The 18,934-nt window shown below is 37.0% G+C and overlaps 1 protein-coding gene across 11 annotated transcripts in view; it reads right to left on the bottom strand.

Moving 5' to 3' along the window:
• Positions 1-18,934, bottom strand: part of Invs (inversin) — a 151,186-nt gene that overhangs the window by 46,785 nt on the left and 85,467 nt on the right. For 9 of the 11 annotated variants that reach the window (XM_074051370.1, XM_020166882.2, XM_074051378.1 and 6 more), the window contains 4 exons: positions 16,405-16,572; positions 9,923-10,103; positions 7,440-7,549; positions 2,028-2,199 (listed from right to left, as the gene is read on the bottom strand). In XM_074051370.1, the coding sequence (XP_073907471.1) occupies positions 2,028-2,199; positions 7,440-7,549; positions 9,923-10,103; positions 16,405-16,572 (631 nt within the window). The remainder of the gene's footprint in view (positions 1-2,027; positions 2,200-7,439; positions 7,550-9,922; positions 10,104-16,404; positions 16,573-18,934) is intronic. The other 2 variants (XM_020166884.2, XM_074051372.1) reach the window with 1 other exon arrangement.

An 18,934-nucleotide genomic window follows, 5' to 3' on the forward strand; every position in this document is an offset into this window, starting at 1 on the left:
GAAATGAAAAAGCAAAGGGAAAACACTAAGGAATCAGAAGTAGCAAATGCAGAAATAGCTGCCAATCCTGTAACTAGGGGAACAAAAAGATGATGGAATCATCAAAACCTAAAACAGAAGAGCCTTCAGAGTAGAAACTCAGACCTGTGAGGAGGGACTCTGCTTGGCTGGTTTTGGCATCTGAGGAGGGTGCTCTTGAGGATGGTACGGAGAATGTTGGAAAAATTGCAGCGTGAAATTAATTGTTATTGAAACAAACTACCACTGCTGTGTTGAGAAAGGGTTAGTAAGGTGATGCTGACCAGAGCAGGAAACAAAAACAAGAGCAGGAGGCACAGGGAAGAAGCAATCTTTGGCTCTGTTCCAGTTTCCCTCTACTATCCCCTCTGGGCAGATTCTTACAGGGCACTTTCTGATTTGCAGAGCTTCAGGCCCATCATTGAAAAAAATGGGGAAGCTTGAAGCTGAGAGACAATAGCTTAGTAACTGGTATAACTGGGGTTGTGGTTCATGCCTGATTATCATACCTAAAAATATGAACAGAAATTCTATAATATAATCAAATACCTAGTATTCACATTTTTCTGATGGCTTTATAATTTTTATAGTTTATTTATTTGCATCAGGTTCCAGTGTCCATACATTGCTCTTGAGAAGACCTCTTTTTAATGGGAAGGAAAAAACAGGCCTATGGAAGAATGATGGAAAAGAACTCACATTCACAGAGGAGAAATATTTGACACATAGTAAATCCCAGAGGCAAAAGAACCTAGGAATGAATGAATCTGAAAAAAATTTATTTCTGAATTCCAACCACAGTGCACATCCAAAATATACTTTTGGTCAAGAGGATGCAACTATCCTTGTCTTTACTTTATTAAAATGCATTAAAAAGCTAAACTAAAAGCAAGGCTAGTGATAAAGCAGAAGACTGCATACTTATAGAAATTTGAGAAAAATTTAAGTGTTCTCATCATTTATAAACTCAATGTTCTATGGGTCTGTATTATACCGCTACAGAAACTTAAGATCATCTATGATGCTTTGATAAAGAAATACTTTCAAAGGTTAAAGCCTTTACCATAAAACTGAAATTGTCTAAAACATAAACAATGACTTAGAGGGTGTGGCAGTCTCAGGGAGGGAGATTATTAACCACTGCACTTCCTTGATCCCCTCTCCCCCCGAGTGCCACATCACTAGCTTTGGCAGCAGAGAAATATCTTATCCAGGACAATGGGTAGGTGCAAATGGCCCTAGTATGCTTCTACAAATACAAAGTAAAGTTCAACGTTAAGTTTTTATTCTGTTCAATATACTATGCTGGTGTGTGATTTTTCTTTTCTTTTTGACTTGGAATTAGGATATAGGACACAAAGAAGAAACCTCCAAGTTGACATCAAATGCTAAAAAACATGAACCTGTCTTAATAACCAACACATAGTTAAAAGGCTCTCTTATTAGAGAAACAGATTAAAAGAAGCATCTAGCAAGTGCTTTTGATTCAAGGCTGACTTGAAGCTATGAAGCTTCAAGTCACAAGAAGTTATCTCTAAAATGGGAGATTCAATATGTAGTCATGCTATTTAAACTTTAGACAAGAGCATAACTCTTTAAAAGAGACTGGTAAGAACTCAGATGCGAGCATGTATTGCTAATTTTTGGAAATCTAGTTAATAATTGGTAAATATGAAGAATTTTAAAGCACAGTTTTTTTTTAAACATAAAGATAAATGATCAGAAGAGTTCCCAGAATCATGTCTAAAGAACAACCAATGTTATAAGACAGAAGCCCCAGTCACCTGGTAGAAATGTGCTAATTTTAGTCATAATACTTGCAAGAAATAAAGTGTTTGGAATGATATCCTGGAAAACCCAAACTTAGCAGTGAAGAGCAAAGTCAAACAATATTAGATTAGAAACAATGACTTCAAGTTACTATTTTACAAATTTTATAGCATCATCTACACTTTGGATGAAAGTGTACACTGAAAGAAAGCAGATTGAACCTGCCTACCAGTTCTTACCTGTGCCTCCATATTTGTCTGCCATGTTAATATCAATGTCAGACTTTAAACTCAGCATAGTCTGAAGGACATCATCACTGCCTTTCCCTGCTGCCCACATAAAGGATGTTCTTCCTTCAAGGTCTGAATCATCTTTCACTGAAGGATGTTTTAAAAACACTTTGACTGTTTCCTGTAAGAATACATTTAAATAATTGAGACAACAGGGTAACATTCTTTATCAGAATAAAGCAACTAATATGTGTGACTTCCACTAAGAAGCAAAGTATTTTCTCCTGCTTTTAAATCAAATGAAATTGTATTTTTATGAATAACAATAATAATCTTCTGTCTGAATATATTAGTTTTCGTTTCAAAGACATAATCTAACACCTTCAGTCAACATCCTCACAATTGAGAATGATCATCTTTAATCAAGTTTACTTTTAAGATCAATGTTAAAAGTGGCAGAAGACTCAAAAGCAGGGCTGGGTGAAATGGCTCGTGTCTGTAATCTTAGCTACTCAGGAGGTGGTGATTGGGAGATCAGCCCAATTGATTGGAGGCCAGCCAGGGGAAAAAAAAAACTTGCAAGACCCCATCTAAACAAACAAACTTGGTATGGTGTGGGTAACTGTGATCCCAGCTACAGGGGAAGCACAGGTAGGAGGATCATGTGGTCTCAGGCCAGCCTGGGCAAAAAAGGGCTTGGGGCTGAAGTGGTCTTGTGCCTGCCTAGCAAGTGTGAGGCCTTGAGTTCAAACCCAGTACTGCCGGGAAAAAAAAAAAAAAAAGACTCAGAAGTATTCAGTGTCATGACAACATAAAAAAAAATTTTCTTTGACACATTTTACATGCAGAGCTCCATATACACAGGCATGCCTCCAGAGAAGGTAAATACATTGTTTCACTGTGTGTTTTAGTACTAAAAATTTTAAAGATGGCTAATGTACTTATTAAATACTGATTGATGGTTGCTGAGAAATGCAGTATTCAATTCATTCAAACAAGTATTTTTTTTATTGTTTTGCTGGGTAGGGGTACATTGTGGCATTTACAAAAGTCCTTACAATGTATCAGATATATCATACTTGAATTCTTCCCCTCCACAATTCTCCTTTTCTCACCCTGTCCCCATTCCTGGAACAGTTTCAATAGGAATCATTTTTCTATTTATGTACAAGAGTACACAGCATTTGTACTATCTTCACCCTCCCACACCCTTTCCCCACATCCTTCCCCCTCCTACAATACTGATACCAAAAAAAATGACATTTTTGTTTGTTTAGTATTACTACACAGGGAGTCTCCTTGTGACATTTCCAAGTATATTGTATCATAACTTGAATTGGTGAATCTCCTCTATTTTTCTTCTTTCTCCCTTAGTCCCCTTCTTATGGTGGTTTCAACAGCTTTAAAAATTCTATATTCATTCTTGTACAGAGAGTACATCAACCATATTCACCTTCTTAACTTCCTTCTTTTACCCTCTCCCTCTTATATGTGACCTCCCCTTAGTGTGACCTGTTTTTCATAGTGTTGCTGTATTTGTATTAGGTCTATATTCCATACATGAGAGAAAACATGCAGTTTCAGGCCTTCTGAACCTGGCTAACTTCACTTAAGATGTTGTTCTTCAGTTCCATCCATTTACCTGCAAACGACAAAATTTCATTCTTTGTGGCTGAATAAAGTTCCACTGTATATAAATACCACATTTTCTTAATCCATTCATCAGTAGTGGGGCATCTTGGCTGTTTCCATAGTTTAGCTATTGTGAATGCTGCAATAAACATGGGTGTGCAGATGCTTTTATTGTAACCTGACTTACATTCCTTTGGATATATCCCTAGGATTGGAATTGCTGGATCATATGGCAGTTCTATTTTTAGTTTAGTTTTTTTTTTTTTTTAAGGAGCCTCCATACTTTTTTCTATAGTGGTTGTACTAGTTTACATTCCCACCAGCAGTGTATGAGGGCTCCTTTTTCCTCACATCCTCGCCAACCAAACAAGTATTTATTTAGCAATTCCTATATTCAAGATCCTTCCTCTGGAATCATACAAAAATTAGAGTCCTCGACAATTCTAATAAAGCCTGACAATTTTAAAAGGGATTAACAGTCTAGCATTTTAAATTGCTTCCTTTCTCAGAACTTGGATTCTTACAAATTTTAAGGAAGATCAAGAAACCTCTAAAAAGGATATAAAAGAGATTCAAAAAAAAAAATTCTGGAGGCTGTGAGCTGACCAAAAAAATATAAAATGTTGATTCTCAGTATTTTGCAGAACGAAGAAATTCAAGGGCTCATCTAATCCAATCACTCATTTTACAGATGAAGAAATTTAGGCTCAAGGTCATATATAGGGGACAGACATAGGAATAGAAACCAGGGCTCAATCACAGCACTCTTTCCACTGCATCATGTATTGTGTCCAACTAGTTACCCAGGTATAACAGCACAGTGTTCCATAATCTGGTATGTATGCTCATTAAATATATTTGAATGAAGAAACGCACTTAAAAATTTGGTGACTCAAAAAGTGTGCAATTTGTGCACTTTTTGAGTTTCTTCTTTTTTAAAAATTTCTTTTATTCATATGTGCATACAATGTTTGGGTCATTTCTCCCCCCTTCCCCCGACTCCCTTGCCCCCTTCCTTTCCCCCACTCCCCCTTTCTCCCCTTCCACCCCCTCGCTACCAGGCAGAAACTATTTTGCCCTTATCTCTAATTTTGTTGAAGACAGAGTATAAGCAATAATAGGAAGACAAAGGGTTTTTGCTAGTTGAGATAAGGATAGCTATACAGGGAGTTGACTTCACATTGATTTCCTGTGCATGTGTGTTACCTTCTAGGTTAATTCTTCTTGAACTAACCTTTTCTCTAGTTCCTGGTCCCCTTCTCCTATTGGCCTCTGTCACTTTAAAGTTTTTGCATTAGTTCCTTTGCATTGAGGACATCAAATGCTATCTTGTTTTTTTTGGGTTTCTTGCCTATCCTCATACCTCCCTCATATATGCGGACTTTAGATCAAGGCCAAACACAACAAGGGGATGGGACTTTGATCACATGATGAGGTGAGTTTATTTTTTCTTAATGATGAATGTTTATAGGGACTCTCCTTTTCCTTCCCTCCCTTCCCTTTTTTTCCCTCTCTCTCCCCTTCCCTTCCCTTCCCTTTCCTTTCATGCTATTGGGGTTTTGAACTCAGGTCCTTGTGCTTGCTAGGCAGATGCTCTACCACTGGAACCATACCCCAGCCCAGGACTCCCTCCCTCCTTCCTTTCTTCTCTCTATCTCTCTCTCTCTTTCTTTTTTGGAGACAGGGTCTCATGGCCCAGGCTGGCCGTGAACTCATAATCCTATTGTTTCTCCCTCCCTAGTACTAGAATTACAGATGTGCTTCCATGTGAGTTAGTAGAGGCCAAAAGGATCAAGGGACTTTAAACAGAGCTTAGAACATTTACATAATTATTAAAAATCAACCGTAGAACTGGCAAACTATCTATAGCAAATATTTCTTTGAATAAACATCCATAAAGTTTTATCATTCTTTCTTATTCCCACTAGCATAGGTATTTGATTATTGGTATCTGTACATTTGTTACATTTGGTATCCAAAACTTGGGTTCAAGATTATGGGCAAGTCATTTAATCTCTCAGAATCTTGGCTGTTGTTTTTACCTTGTAAATGAGATGACATGACTTATTTCATAGGTTTGTGCTGAATTATGGATTGAGGTCGCATTTCTGTTGAATAAATAGTCTGTGCCAAGTGTTTTCTTATCTATTTGAGATAATAAAGAGCTCCTTCTCAAAATATTACTCAGAATTTTTCTGAGATGTTGGGAAATAATAGAAGATAATGGTTTGCCAAAACTCTAGGTGATAAATCAAATAAATTTTTAGGACTGCCACGAAGGAAAGATAATAGGTATGTTTGTTCTAGATACCAGAGAGTAGGAAGGGTCTGAAAATAAGATATTTTAGAAATCTGAGTAGTAAGTACTTTTTTGGCAGTACTTGGGTTTGAACTCAGGGCCTCATGTTTGCAATGCAAGCACTCTAACACTTGAGCTGCTCCACCAGCCCACCGTCTGAGCATTCATGCTGATGAGTTAGTATAACCAAACCCTTAGTTTCATTAGGCACTCATGTAGAGTACAGGAAAATCAACTGTGACTCTTTAATGTGTGCCTCTTTACATGAATCTCCGGTTCCTTGTGGTCATTCATACGCAGGAGGTGGAACTAGCCTTGATACTATTTTGTTGCTGGTTGGCTGAATGAATAAGAAGGAGCTTTGTAAACAATAAAGGGCAATAAGGAAAAGAACTATTAATAATATTTGGTGTTTCTGGAAGTAATAATTCATATTTTTGCTTTCTCAGATGTATAAAAATGTATAACTATTAGTACTAGTGGTAAGAATACATTCTTCCCCTACCACACACCAGTACTGGGAATTGAACTTAAGGTCTCACACTTGTTAAAGTAAGCACTCTTTCACTAGGGTCATGCCCCTAGTCCTTTCACTTTTCATTTGTTTTTCAGATAGGGTCTCATGCTAATTTTGCCCTGCTAGCCTCAGAGTATGATCCTCCTACCTCTGCCTCCACAGTAGTTGGGATTACAGTTGTGGCTACCATACTCAGCATATTCTATTTCTTGAATACCTACTCTATGCCAACAACCACAGTAGACACTTGTCATAAATTTTCTCTAATCTTTACACAATCCTGAAAGGAAACATATAATTATCCTCATTCATATATATGAACAAACAAGAGAGGTAATGAAACTTATTCAAGGTCATACAACTAGCAAAGTGCATAGTCAGGATCTAGCCAAGATTTTTCTGGTTTCAAACCCTTGCCACACTGGTTCCAGGACACTGACAGATTATTAAGCACTAAGAAGTACTTAGTGCTATAAAGGTAACAAAATGATGAAGTACATGTACTTATAATTTAAAACACTGTATTTTGAGCATTAAAATAAAAACTGAATAAAACTTCATATGAGATTAACAACTTACAAAAACCTCAGATTATTGTCTGCATCACAGGCAGAGTGAACAGTAGGAACAACTGCTAAACAATAATTGCTCCACAAACACACACAAAGGAGTGCCCATAAAACTGATGATGAAATGTGAATAAGGACAGTGTCAATTTTCTGCTTTTTTTTTTTTTTTTGGTAGACTAGGGTTTGAACTCAGGGCTTTGCACTTGCAAAGGAGTAATTCTACTACTTGAGCTACGCCTCCTGTCCATAGTGTCAACTTTCTGTTTATGATCTTGTACTAGATGTTACCATTAGGGCAATCTGAGAGATCTGTACTATTTCATGCAACTGCACGTAAATCTACAAAATAAAATCAAAATTTTAAAAATCACTAAGAAAAAAGAGGACTGTCTTGTCTTACTTACAGCAAAGTTACTCTGAGCTGCATAGTGCAAAGGTGTTGCTCCTTGGCTGTCAGATGGGATAGTTCCAGACTTATTTCTTTCTAAAAGGAGATGGACAATCTGTGCATGGCCTGGGAACAGACATGACAAGGTAATTATCACATATAAAGTATGTTAATCTTTAATGTATTTAAAAGAAAGGGGTAAGAAAAATGACTAGTATATAATATGGCATTCAAAATAGTTTTTGAATAGTAGCCCCAATGCAGCCTCTTCTTACCTCTTACATCATACTATAATAGGTTAGAACAAAGGTGAAGACTTTGAACACCAAAAACTTAATGCTTCAATCATAAAAGAAATGGCACTGCATATAGTTGTAAGACTGAGGAAAAACTATATCAGATATTACCTGCTTGCTTTTCCTGCCTTCATTTTGTAAAACATCCTGTAACAAAGGAGGGAAGGTGCTTCAAAGCCAGGTCTTTTTAGGCTTAACTGTCCCTTGTCTCAAGGTTCCAAAATCTTTTAGAACCATACAGCCTTCTTATATATTGTTCAGTTGGATAAACTAGAATATAATCTCTTTTCCTCTGAGGCCTCCTGACCACCCCATCTAATCTCTCTCCCTGAGTCTTTGAACATCTTGGCATTTACTTCCAATCCTACCCAAGGGGGCAAGTATGCAGGGCAGTTGTGGGACAATACCCTGTAAAGCAGTTTGGAGGGAGTAGTTTCTACATGGGAAGAACTGCACAAAAGATCAAAGTATAAACAAGCCAAGCATGGTGGTGCATGCCTGCAACCCCAGGACTCAGGAGGCTGAAGCAGGAAGATGGAGTGTTCAAGTCTAGCCTGGGCTACAGAGTTGGTTCCAGGCCAGCCTTGGCTACAAAGTGAGACCCTGCTTCAAAAAATAACAAAAAACAATAGGAAAAGTAAACAAATCTAGTAATAACATATATATAGAAGACCTTCTATTACAAAACTAGGCAATGAAAAAGTAACAGAGCAAATATACACTGAAGAAAAGCCAGGCAGACAGAGGGAATCTAAATGTGAGTTGTGCTCATCTTCTTGCTCTTCCTATGTGGTTTAAGATGGAGTGTCCACAACACACAGATTCCCATGTACTTAATCTAAACATTTTCTTTGAGGAACAAAGAAATAAATTTAGTAGAGACTGTAGGAAAACGTACATGGTCAGAAAGATAAAGAGCATACCTCTGAAATGATCTAAAGAAGGATCCAGAGGAGGAATTCAGCAAACTGGCATCTTCCACTAAGTGTGAAAAGAAATGGCTTCTATGAAACAGAAACAGAATACGCTACGAAGAAAACAGACTGAAATGAAAAGGTAATAGAAGGAGGTAAAAGGAAGTAAGATGAGATAAAAAGAAATATGGATTAGAGAAGGAAATGAAAATACAATCTAAATTACAATCTATATCAAAGGCAGAAAGAAAACAGAATTTATGGAAATGTCAATTTAGTGATATGGAGACAAATTTGCCAAGTATGCCCACATTCTAGAGGAAAAAGAAAAAGGGATGAAAGCACAAATTGAAATAAAGTCTAAATGATAATTGTTAATCTGACCATAAAATCTGATGGCAGCTTCAAAATCATTCTTAAGAGACAAAATGTAATATGCAACCAAGATCAAGGCAGTAATAACTGGGGAAGCCTTCAGATAATACTAAAGTACTGAATGAGTAACAAGCAAAAGTGCTAAATTCTTTGTTTTAAACACGTTGGGGTCAATAGATGAAACTTTGCTTTTGACTGACTGAGGCTTAAAAATGTTTCTAATAAATTTAAAAGTAACCATGAACAGAACCTAAGTCTTTCTAAAATACTAGGTAATTCAAAACCAAGTAATAACAATAAACCTAATCCACATACAAAAACAAAGAAAATAGGAAACTAATTAAGACAAAGTCTGAAATACTAGAAAAAAACCCCATATCTTCTGTCTTTTAACAATGACAATTAAAGTATAGAACTCCTTCACTAAAAGAGAAAAAGTCTCAGATATACCCCTTCCAAAAAATCTGACACACATATCACGTGCACACATATACACTCTCTCATCTAAAAAATGATCCCCAAAGAGGTTACATAAAAGGCAAATATGGAGAAAAAAGTCAAATATCTTGGTATTAACACAAACATAAAAGTAAAGCTCTCCTCCCCAGCTACACTTTTTACTGAAGGTGAAGAGAGGATTATTAACATTCACATGTTGTCAATAAATTTTCATTGCTTTTATTATAAAAGTTAATACATGGTGTTGAAATTAAAACTAATATTTAAAAGAGAGATTTATATTACTAAAATCTAACCAAACAATAGAGACCATTTATAAAATAATCCAACATAACAATTAGAAATTAAGGTAGCTTAATAGGAGGTAGGAGCCAACAGGAAGAAAAGGCCCAGGGATTTTTGCATAATCAGGCAGTTCTTCCTACTGTTGACCCTTTGATTTACAGCCAACTTACCTAGTAAAGCTGCCCAGTGAAGAGGGGTTCGAAATAAGTTGTCATATGATGTTATATTGCAACTTTCATATGAGGTCAAAACATCAACCACTGTTACGTTTCCATCTGCGACCGCAAAGTGAAGTGGCGTGCGACCCTCATAGTCTTGCCAGTTCAGTAAAGACTCCGTTGGAGCAGCATCCTATTTTTAAAGAACCAGAAACTTCAGAGATATGTGCAATGCTCAATAAACTACATTTGGCATACGTACTAACTGAGTGATTTTCTATACCAAACCTCTACATTCCCTTAGGGACAAGTAGAATGATAAATCCTGAAAAAAGTGTACAGTGCCTAATGTGTTTTGTACGTTACAGATTCAGCTAAAGCTGTGTTTTGTACTTTTATTACATATGCATGCATCCACAAACAATACATATATTTTGTATGTGTGTTTTCAATATTTACATTGTGGCAATACATATGTTTATCCTTTGGCAACTTTTTTTCCCAGCACTGTACTTGTGGGTATCGATGTCGATGCTACTGCATTTGTTGAAAAGTATGAACAAACAATAATTTATGTATTCATTCTCTGCCTGAGGGAGGGTTAGGCTATTTCCATTTCTTATGATCACAAATAATGATGCAACGAATGTTTCCTTTACATGTCCCTTGTTGCACATATGTGAGACTTTTCTTTGGGCTAGATACCAAAAGAGGAATTGCTGAGTTGAAGAGTATCTGCATCTTCAGCCTGATATTGTCAAACTGCTCTCTAAATGGCTGTCCCAATTAACACACTGTGACAATGTGAAAAAGGTTTTATTTGTGCCCATGCTGGCACAAATTAATCACTTGGTATTATCAAGCTTACTACATCTTTCCCTTATGAATATGAAAGACAGTTCACAAAGTTTAATCTGTAGTTCTTTCACAAGTGAGGTTAAGATGTGTCTATTGGTGATTTAGCCTTATTTCTTTGCAAACTGACAGATCACATTTATCCATTTTTTCCATTGGATCTTTGTAGCAGACATTATGATGCATTGTTTAGATCTCCTTCAAGACTAAAGGCCTTATTTCCTCAGCTGTGGGACTGCTACCAGCTGACCACCCTCCACTATCAGCCATCTGGAATTGCTTTAGCTAAGGAGCTACCTCACTCAGGATCATGCTCCTTTTCAGGGTAGGTCATACCCAAAGCCAAGCCCACTTGCTTCAGTTTGAGAACTCTCGAGGGCCATCTCAGATTTAGGGCTTCCTGTATAGTCAGCCTACTTTACCAAAAAAAAAAAATAAAAAATTTAGGTTGTTGACTCTCCCAACCAGTAAGAGGAATAAGAGTAAGAGAAAAATGCCAAGCCCAGTGGCTCACGCCTATAATCCTAGTTATTTAAAAGGAGGAGATCAGGAGGATCCCAGTTTGAGGCCAGCCAGGGCAAAAAGTTTGTGAGACCCCATCTCAAAAAATAAAAAGCTGGGCATGTTAGTACATACCTGTCACTTCAGCTATGCTGGAAGTATAAACAGGAGGATCCCAGTCCAGGCAAAAATTGAGACCCTAGTTGAAAAATAACTAAAGCAAAAAGGACTGGAAGCATGGCTCAAAGAAGTACCAAGCATGAGGCCCTGAATTCAAAACTCAGTACTGCCAAAAAAAAAAAAATAAGGCCAAGTCTGAGAGAAAATAAGATATTATGAGTGAGAATTGCCCCCCAATTCTTCACCATCTGAAGGTCTTCAGATACTGGAATTAATACATGAAGAGTATCAAATAAATAAAAAACATGTAAGAAAATAAAAAATTAAGTGGAAAGTAAGCAAGGACAAAAACAGTCATAATGACAAGACACACTTGAAAAAGAATCAAATAAACAATTTGGATGTGAGAAATATAATTAAGATTAAGCAATCAATGGATCGGGTCAATAACCTATTGGAGTCAGCTAAAGAAAGACTTAGTAAACTGGAAGATGGATCTGTTGTGATCACCCACAATGCGGCAGAGAGATATAGGAAATGGGAATATCAAAGGAAGTTAGCATGGGGAATAAAAGGAAGAGGTCTAAAATATGGTAACTGGAGACCCTAAAGGCAAGGATAGAGAGAATGAAGAAGAAGAAATACAATAATCAGAATGTATACCAAATGGGATTTTAAAAAAGGCCATATCTAGACACACTGTAGTAAAACTGGAGAATGCCAGAGAATGTAAAAGCATTCCTTTATAGACTAATAATAGACTCCTCCAGAGCAGCAATGAGAGGCAGAAAGCAGCAAAAATAATATTCTGAAAGAAAAATAACCTGAAGAATCATGTACACAGAAAAACTTATTTTCTCAAGAGGAAGGTTGAAAGGCAGACGTTCTTAACAATTACAAACACTTCACCAGAGCTGGTGGAGTGGCTCAAGTGGTAAGAGCAACTGCCTAGCATGTGTGAGGCCTTAAGTTCAAACTCCAGTACCATCAAAGGAAAACAAACAAACAAAAAAAACTTTATCACCAATAGATCTATATTTAATGGATGTTCAAAGAATGATACATAAGGAAGTAAGATAACTCTAGAAGGAAATTTTGAAGTTCAAGAAGAAACATAAAGAAATTAGTGACATGCAAGTGAAAATAATCATTGTAAATACAAAAGATAATATATTTCTAAAAGTCTAATTTGCACATAAAAACAAAATAGGACTAAATATTGAACTATCAGAGCATGTAAAGTTGGAACTTGGGACAGAGTAATTAGAAAACCTCAAAAAATCAATTGATAAGTATTCAGAGTTAACAAGGAGTTTTGTAAATTGCTTAGATAAATGAAAAGAAATATAAATTGCACTCCTATACTTGCCACAACCAGTTAAACGTATATCTTAGATATGTTCAAGAGTGCTTTATTTTTTTAACTTTTATTTTTTTTATTATTCATATGTGCATACAATACTTAGGTCATTTCTCCCCCCTGCCCCCAATCCCTCCCTTATCACCCACTACGCCCCCGCCCTCTCCCCCGACCCCCTCAATACCCGGCAGAAACTATTTTGCCCTTATCTCTAATTTTGTTGAAGAGAGAGTATAAGCAATAATAGGAAGGAACAAGGGTTTTTGCTAGTTGAGATAAGGATACCTATACAGGGAGTTGACTCACATTAATTTCCTGTGCATGTGTGTTACCTTCTAGGTTAATTCTTCTTGATCTAACCTTTTCTCTAGTTCCTGGTCCCCTTCTCCTATTGGCCTCAGTTGCTTTTAAGGTATCTGCTTTAGTTTCTCACATATTGTTTTAGTTTCTGCTTATCATGGAAGACTTTTATTGCTCCATCTATTTTGAATGATAGTTTTGCTGGGTAGAGTATCCTGGGGTTGAAGTTATTTTCATTCAGTGCCCTGAAGATCTCATCCCACACTTTTCTTGCTTTTAATGTTTCTGTTGAGAAGTCTGCTGCGATTTTGATGGGTTTACCTTTGTATGTTATTTGTTTTTTCTCTCTTACAGCCTTCAATATTCTTTCCCTAGTTTCTGAACTTGTTGTTTTAATGATGATATGTTGTGGGCTAGTTCTGTTTTGATCTGGTCTGTTTGGTGTTCTGGAGGCCTCTTGCATCTGTATGGGACTGTCTTTCTCTAGATTTGGGAAATTTTCTGTTATGATTTTGTTGAATATATTACACATTCCCTTTGCTTGCACCTCTTCTCCTTCTTCGATGCCCATGACTCTCAGGTTTGGTCTTTTGATGGAGTCGGTGAGTTCTTGCATTTTCTTTTCACAGGTCTTGAGTTGTTTAATAGTTCTTTGGTTTTTCCTCTAATTACCATTTCATCTTCGAGTTCTGAGATTCTGTCTTCTGTTCATTCTATTCTGCTGGATTGGCCTTCCATTTTGTTTTTCAATTCTGTTTAGTTCTTTTTTCTGAGGTTTTCCATATCCTGGGTTGTTTCCTCTTTAATGTTGTCTATTTTTGTCCTGAGTTCATTTATCTCTTTATTAATCATGTTTTTTGTTTCACTTTGGTGTTTATACAGTGCTTCTATAGTTTCCTTTATTTCTTCTTTTGTTTTTTCAAATTCTCTATTTTCGTTGTCTTGGAATTTCGTGAGCATCTCCTGTACATTTTGGTTGACCATATCAGTATCATCTCTATAAAATTCTCATTGAGTACCTGTAGTATGTCTTCTTTTAAATTATTCTTTTGGGCTTCATTGGGTTCTCTGGCATAGTTTATCTTCATTTTGTTGGAGTCTGGATCTGAGTATCTGTTTTCTTCATTTCCCTCTGGTTCCTGTACTAATTTTTTGCTGTGGGGAAACTGGTTTCCCTGCTTTTTCTGTCTTCCCGTCATTGCCCTTGGTGTTGTTATTGTCCCTGTACTGTGTGCAATTAAGTATTTTCTGGCTTGTAATAATAGCACTAGTGATATTTAGAATGGAAGGGTGAGCGTGGATGAAAAGCAAAGAAGTTAAAGGAAAATGAAAAAACAAATAATCAAGTAAAAAAAAAACAAAGAAACAAACAAAAAAGTTTCAAAGATATAAACAGGGACAGACTGTGCTAGTCAACTGTAGGCTGAAAAGGCATTAGAGAGACAGAGAGAGGACTGAAAATAAAAAATAAAAAGAATAAAGATAAGAATAAAATAAGAAGTAAATGAAAGAAAAAATATATATAAAAATAAAATAAAAAATAAAAAATAAATTAAGAGGAAAAAAAAAAACCCTCCAAGTTCAAATGCAATGAAGTTTCAGTCTTAATAATTTTGGTGTTTGTCCCTCAGCCTCCAATCTGTAGATGGTGCCTCAGATGTTGTTCTGTAGTTGTCTCATCAAAGGGGAAACATAAAATAGAACAAAACTGCACAAAACAAAACAAACAAACAAAAAACCCACAAAATGTCCCTAGTTCAAATGCAATACAGTTTCAGTAAGTTTTTCAGCATGCAGGTGTAGTTCGGTTGTTTTCTCATCTAAGGTAGGGAGAGAGAAAAAAAAGAGTCTGGAGACAGTTCTGAGAATGGTATCTGCAGCTGTGGCTTGCCTGCCTGCTGCTGTCAGCCTGCTGTTGCTGGAGGCGTTATTTATGCAGATCTCTGGGGTGAGCTTAGCACTCACCTGGCCCCGCAGACTTTGTTTACTCAGAGTTCTCCTTTCCAAGCACACTGGGGGAGATGACACTGCACCCACCTTCTCAGGCCTGTGTGTTTATTTACAGTTCACGTGGGAAGTGGGTCTTCCCCCCTCTTCTGTGGAGTTTTCTTCCCACCTCTGCTTTTACAAGCTTTCCCGCTCCTGGTTGCTGGGCGTGCACCACCGCTCCCACCTTCTCCGGCCAGGCCTGGCTTGTTTATTTACAGTTCCAGGAGGGATTCCCCTCCCCACCTCTTCGGTGCTCAGGGCGCCCCACCCTCTTTGCTATGTGTCTTTATTGTTCTTATTGCTTATTACTCAGGTTCTCTTTTTTCCCCGGGTAGGGGTTGGTCTGTTCAGGGGGCTATGCTGATCTGGCTCAGGGTTGTCTGTGGAAGTACCACGTACCACTTAGTGTTCAAGAGTGCTTAAAGCAGCAATGTGTGAATATAGGAGAAAACTGGACATAGTCCAAATATCTCTCTCAATAACAAAATAACAATGTATGGCTTATTTGTAAAATGGAATACTATATAGCAGTAAAGTTAATAAATTACAACTACACACAGTTACATAAAGTTAAACAACACAAGGTTGAGCAAGAAAACATTCCAAAAGAATACATAAAATGTGGTTCCACGCATATAAAATTCAAATATGTAAAAAATGAAACAAGACATCATTTATGGAACAAATACAGGAGATAAATTGTAATGAAATCAGTAGCAGCCAAATCAAGCATGGTGGTACATGCCTGTAATCCTAGCACTGTGGAGGCTGTAGCAAGAAGATCTCAAATTTGAGGCTAGCCTGGACTACATAGTGAGACTCTATCTCAAAAAAACAAACAAAAATCAGTAGATGCTATATAAAATTGAAAACAATGTTTGCCTCTGAGGAAGGAGAGAATAAAAAAATTCAAATAGAATGGTTCTGGAAGGTACTCAGAACTTCCACTGTATCATGATAATGTATCTTTTCTTAAACTCAGTGCTGAGTCCATGAATTTGTTGTTTCCTTATTTTTTTATATTGCACATGCATTCCACTGGTACTCACATACATCTATTCACTATTTAACAAAATCAAGCATAAAACAGGGAATGATACATATAAATTCAGGAAAGTTGACGGAGGACAGGAATGAGAATGGTGCAGGAGGAATGTATTTGGGAACTGGAACAGAGGAAACGTCTGTATGATCTTAAATAGTGTTACTGAAATATCCTATTTCTTGGGAGATGGGCTCACATGTTTATTTTATTCTTTTGCTTCATAACCTGCTTGTGTGTTGCATATATTCTGTACATACTGGATATCTTACAATACTTTCTTTTCTATAAAAAGCCATTCAGGTTTAGCGGCACCATCCTACTCACCAGAATGCATCTCACTGTATGAACGGCACTTGGATCTTTATGGTTGGCTGCCCAGTGGAGTGGGATCTTGCCTTCAACATCAGGAATCCCAATGTTGGAGTCATGCTTGATAAGCAGTTTCACGTGCTCAGGGTTGTTGTAGTAGGCACTCCAGTGAAGAGCTGTTTGCTGCAAGGTTGAGGGGATCTCAAAATAAGAACTTTTCCCAAACTTTAATTATGTGAGAGGTACTGTTGTAAGAGTTCTATATCTACATCACACAGTTAATGTGACACCTCTGGGAGACAGGTATCTTTTTAATTTGCATGTGACTGATGAGAAAGTGAGCACAAGAAGGATGTAATCTACTCAAGGACATTAAAGTAGTATGTGGCTGCATTAAGACTTCAAGTGTAGCTCCAGAACCTGACCTCTTAATCATTTAGTTCATCAAGTACTACTAATAAAAATGAGAAGAAAGATAAAAGCAGATCAATAATTTGTGAATAATTACCAACCAAGCAAGTCATGTTCTTGATATTACACATCTGGAATTGGACTCAGGCCTTCACACTTGCAAGGCATGCACTCTACCTCTTCAGCCACTCTGCTAACCCTTTTTGCTCTAGTTATTTTGAGTATAGGGTCTCATTTTTTTTTTTTTGGTCTGGACAAGCATGATCCTCCTATTTATGGTTCCCACAGCAGCTGGGATGACAGGCACATGCCACCATGCTAGCCTTTTCTGTTGACATTGGGTCAACAGGTTTTGGCCTTGAACCGTGATCTTCTTGATTTCTACCGATGCATGGCCAATTTTAACTATTTTTAAGTATACAACTCAGCGGCATGAAGTATATGCATACTGTTGGCAACCATCACTACTACCCACCTCCAGAACTTTTTCATCTTCCAAAAATAACTGTACCCATTTCACAATAGTTAGCTACATGTTCTCACCTTCTGCCAGATCCTGGCAATCTTCATTCTACTTTCTGTCTCAATGACTTTGATCATCCTAGGTCTTTATAAGTGGAATCATATATTTGTTAATTTGTGTCTGACTTATTTGATTCAGCATGTTTCTTCAAAGTTTATCCATGCTGTAGCATATGTCAGAATTTCATTCCTTTTTAAAGCTAACATTCCATTGTGTTTCTGGATCCTACATTTTGGTTATCCAGTTATCCATCAGTGGACATAGAGTTGTTTCCATCTTTTGGCTTTTGTGGATAATGCTGCTACAGAACATGGATGCACAAATATTGTTTTGAGTTTCTTGTTTCAGTTCTTTTGGGCATGTATTTAGAGATAGAACTGCTTGGGTCAGTGGTAATTTTGTATCTAATATTTTAGGAATTACCAAGCTGTTTTCATAGCAGCTAAACCATTTCACACTTCCACCAGTATGGCTTAATTTCTCCACATCCTTTCAACATTTGTTATTTTCTGTTTTTGTGAGAATCATGACTCTAAAGGATGTTAGCTCACTGTTTTTGTATGTTTGTTTTGCATTGCTGTGGCTCAAACCCAGGGTCTTGCACATGCAAGTATAGGCAAGTACTTGTACTTGTCACTTGGTTACATCTCCTGCACACTTGCCTTTTTTTTTTTTTTGAAAAGTCTCCTTGTATAGCCCAGGCTGGCCTTGAACTTCTGGTCACCTTCCCTTAGCCTCTGGAGTGTTATGATTACAGGTGTGGACCACCACACCCAGCCTCACTGTGGCCTTAATTTGCATTTCCCTAATGAACGGTGATGCTGAACATCATCTCATGATTCTCGGCCACTTGTATATCTTCTTTGAAGAAATGTCAAGTTCTTTCACAATTTTTATTTATTTTTAAAGTAAGTTATAAAAATCAATCTGTGACAGGTTAGAGATTAAAAAAACAAACAAAACTGATCCTTTACCACAGATAGTTTGATAGTCACTCCTTAAGGGTCTTGTTCTCTTCTTTGTGCCTTCTGGACTGTGCAGCTCTGTTTACATCTGCCTAAACTAGATAACCTCCCATCCCTGTTCAACACCAAAGAACATACAAATACTAGAAGACCACAGGAAGTCCCCAGAATGAATTGGGGAAGACATTATAAAGCTTCAAGAGATGGGAAGCTTCTTAGGTGATTAAGGGATCCTGATGGACTGATCAAAGTGCTTTTTATAGTGAAATATTAGCACTACAAATGCCATGAATTAGAAATAATATTCCTGCACAGTTGTAAAGTAAAAGTTGACCTCAAAACTTAATATGATTATTAAGCAAAATCTGAAAACTATACAGAGAACACTGTAAGAGTGAAACAATTACTGATTATAAATCCAGTGGATTTAATCACAAATTTTAATTGCATAGGAGCATGTAACAAGACTCTATGACTAAGTGCCTGGTGGAAAGGAAGAGGATTATTACTCTAGTCTAATGAAAGACCACTTTTTTCCCCTATAAAGAATAAGAGCATCAATATGTACAATATGTTAAAATTTGAGAGCAGGGAAGATAATGAATTTTAGCAATAAATGCTAGAGCATACCATGAACTGGGAATCA

The sequence above is a fragment of the Castor canadensis genome, chromosome 13, assembly GCF_047511655.1.
Source record: "Castor canadensis chromosome 13, mCasCan1.hap1v2, whole genome shotgun sequence".
NCBI classification, from domain to species: domain Eukaryota; kingdom Metazoa; phylum Chordata; class Mammalia; order Rodentia; family Castoridae; genus Castor; species Castor canadensis.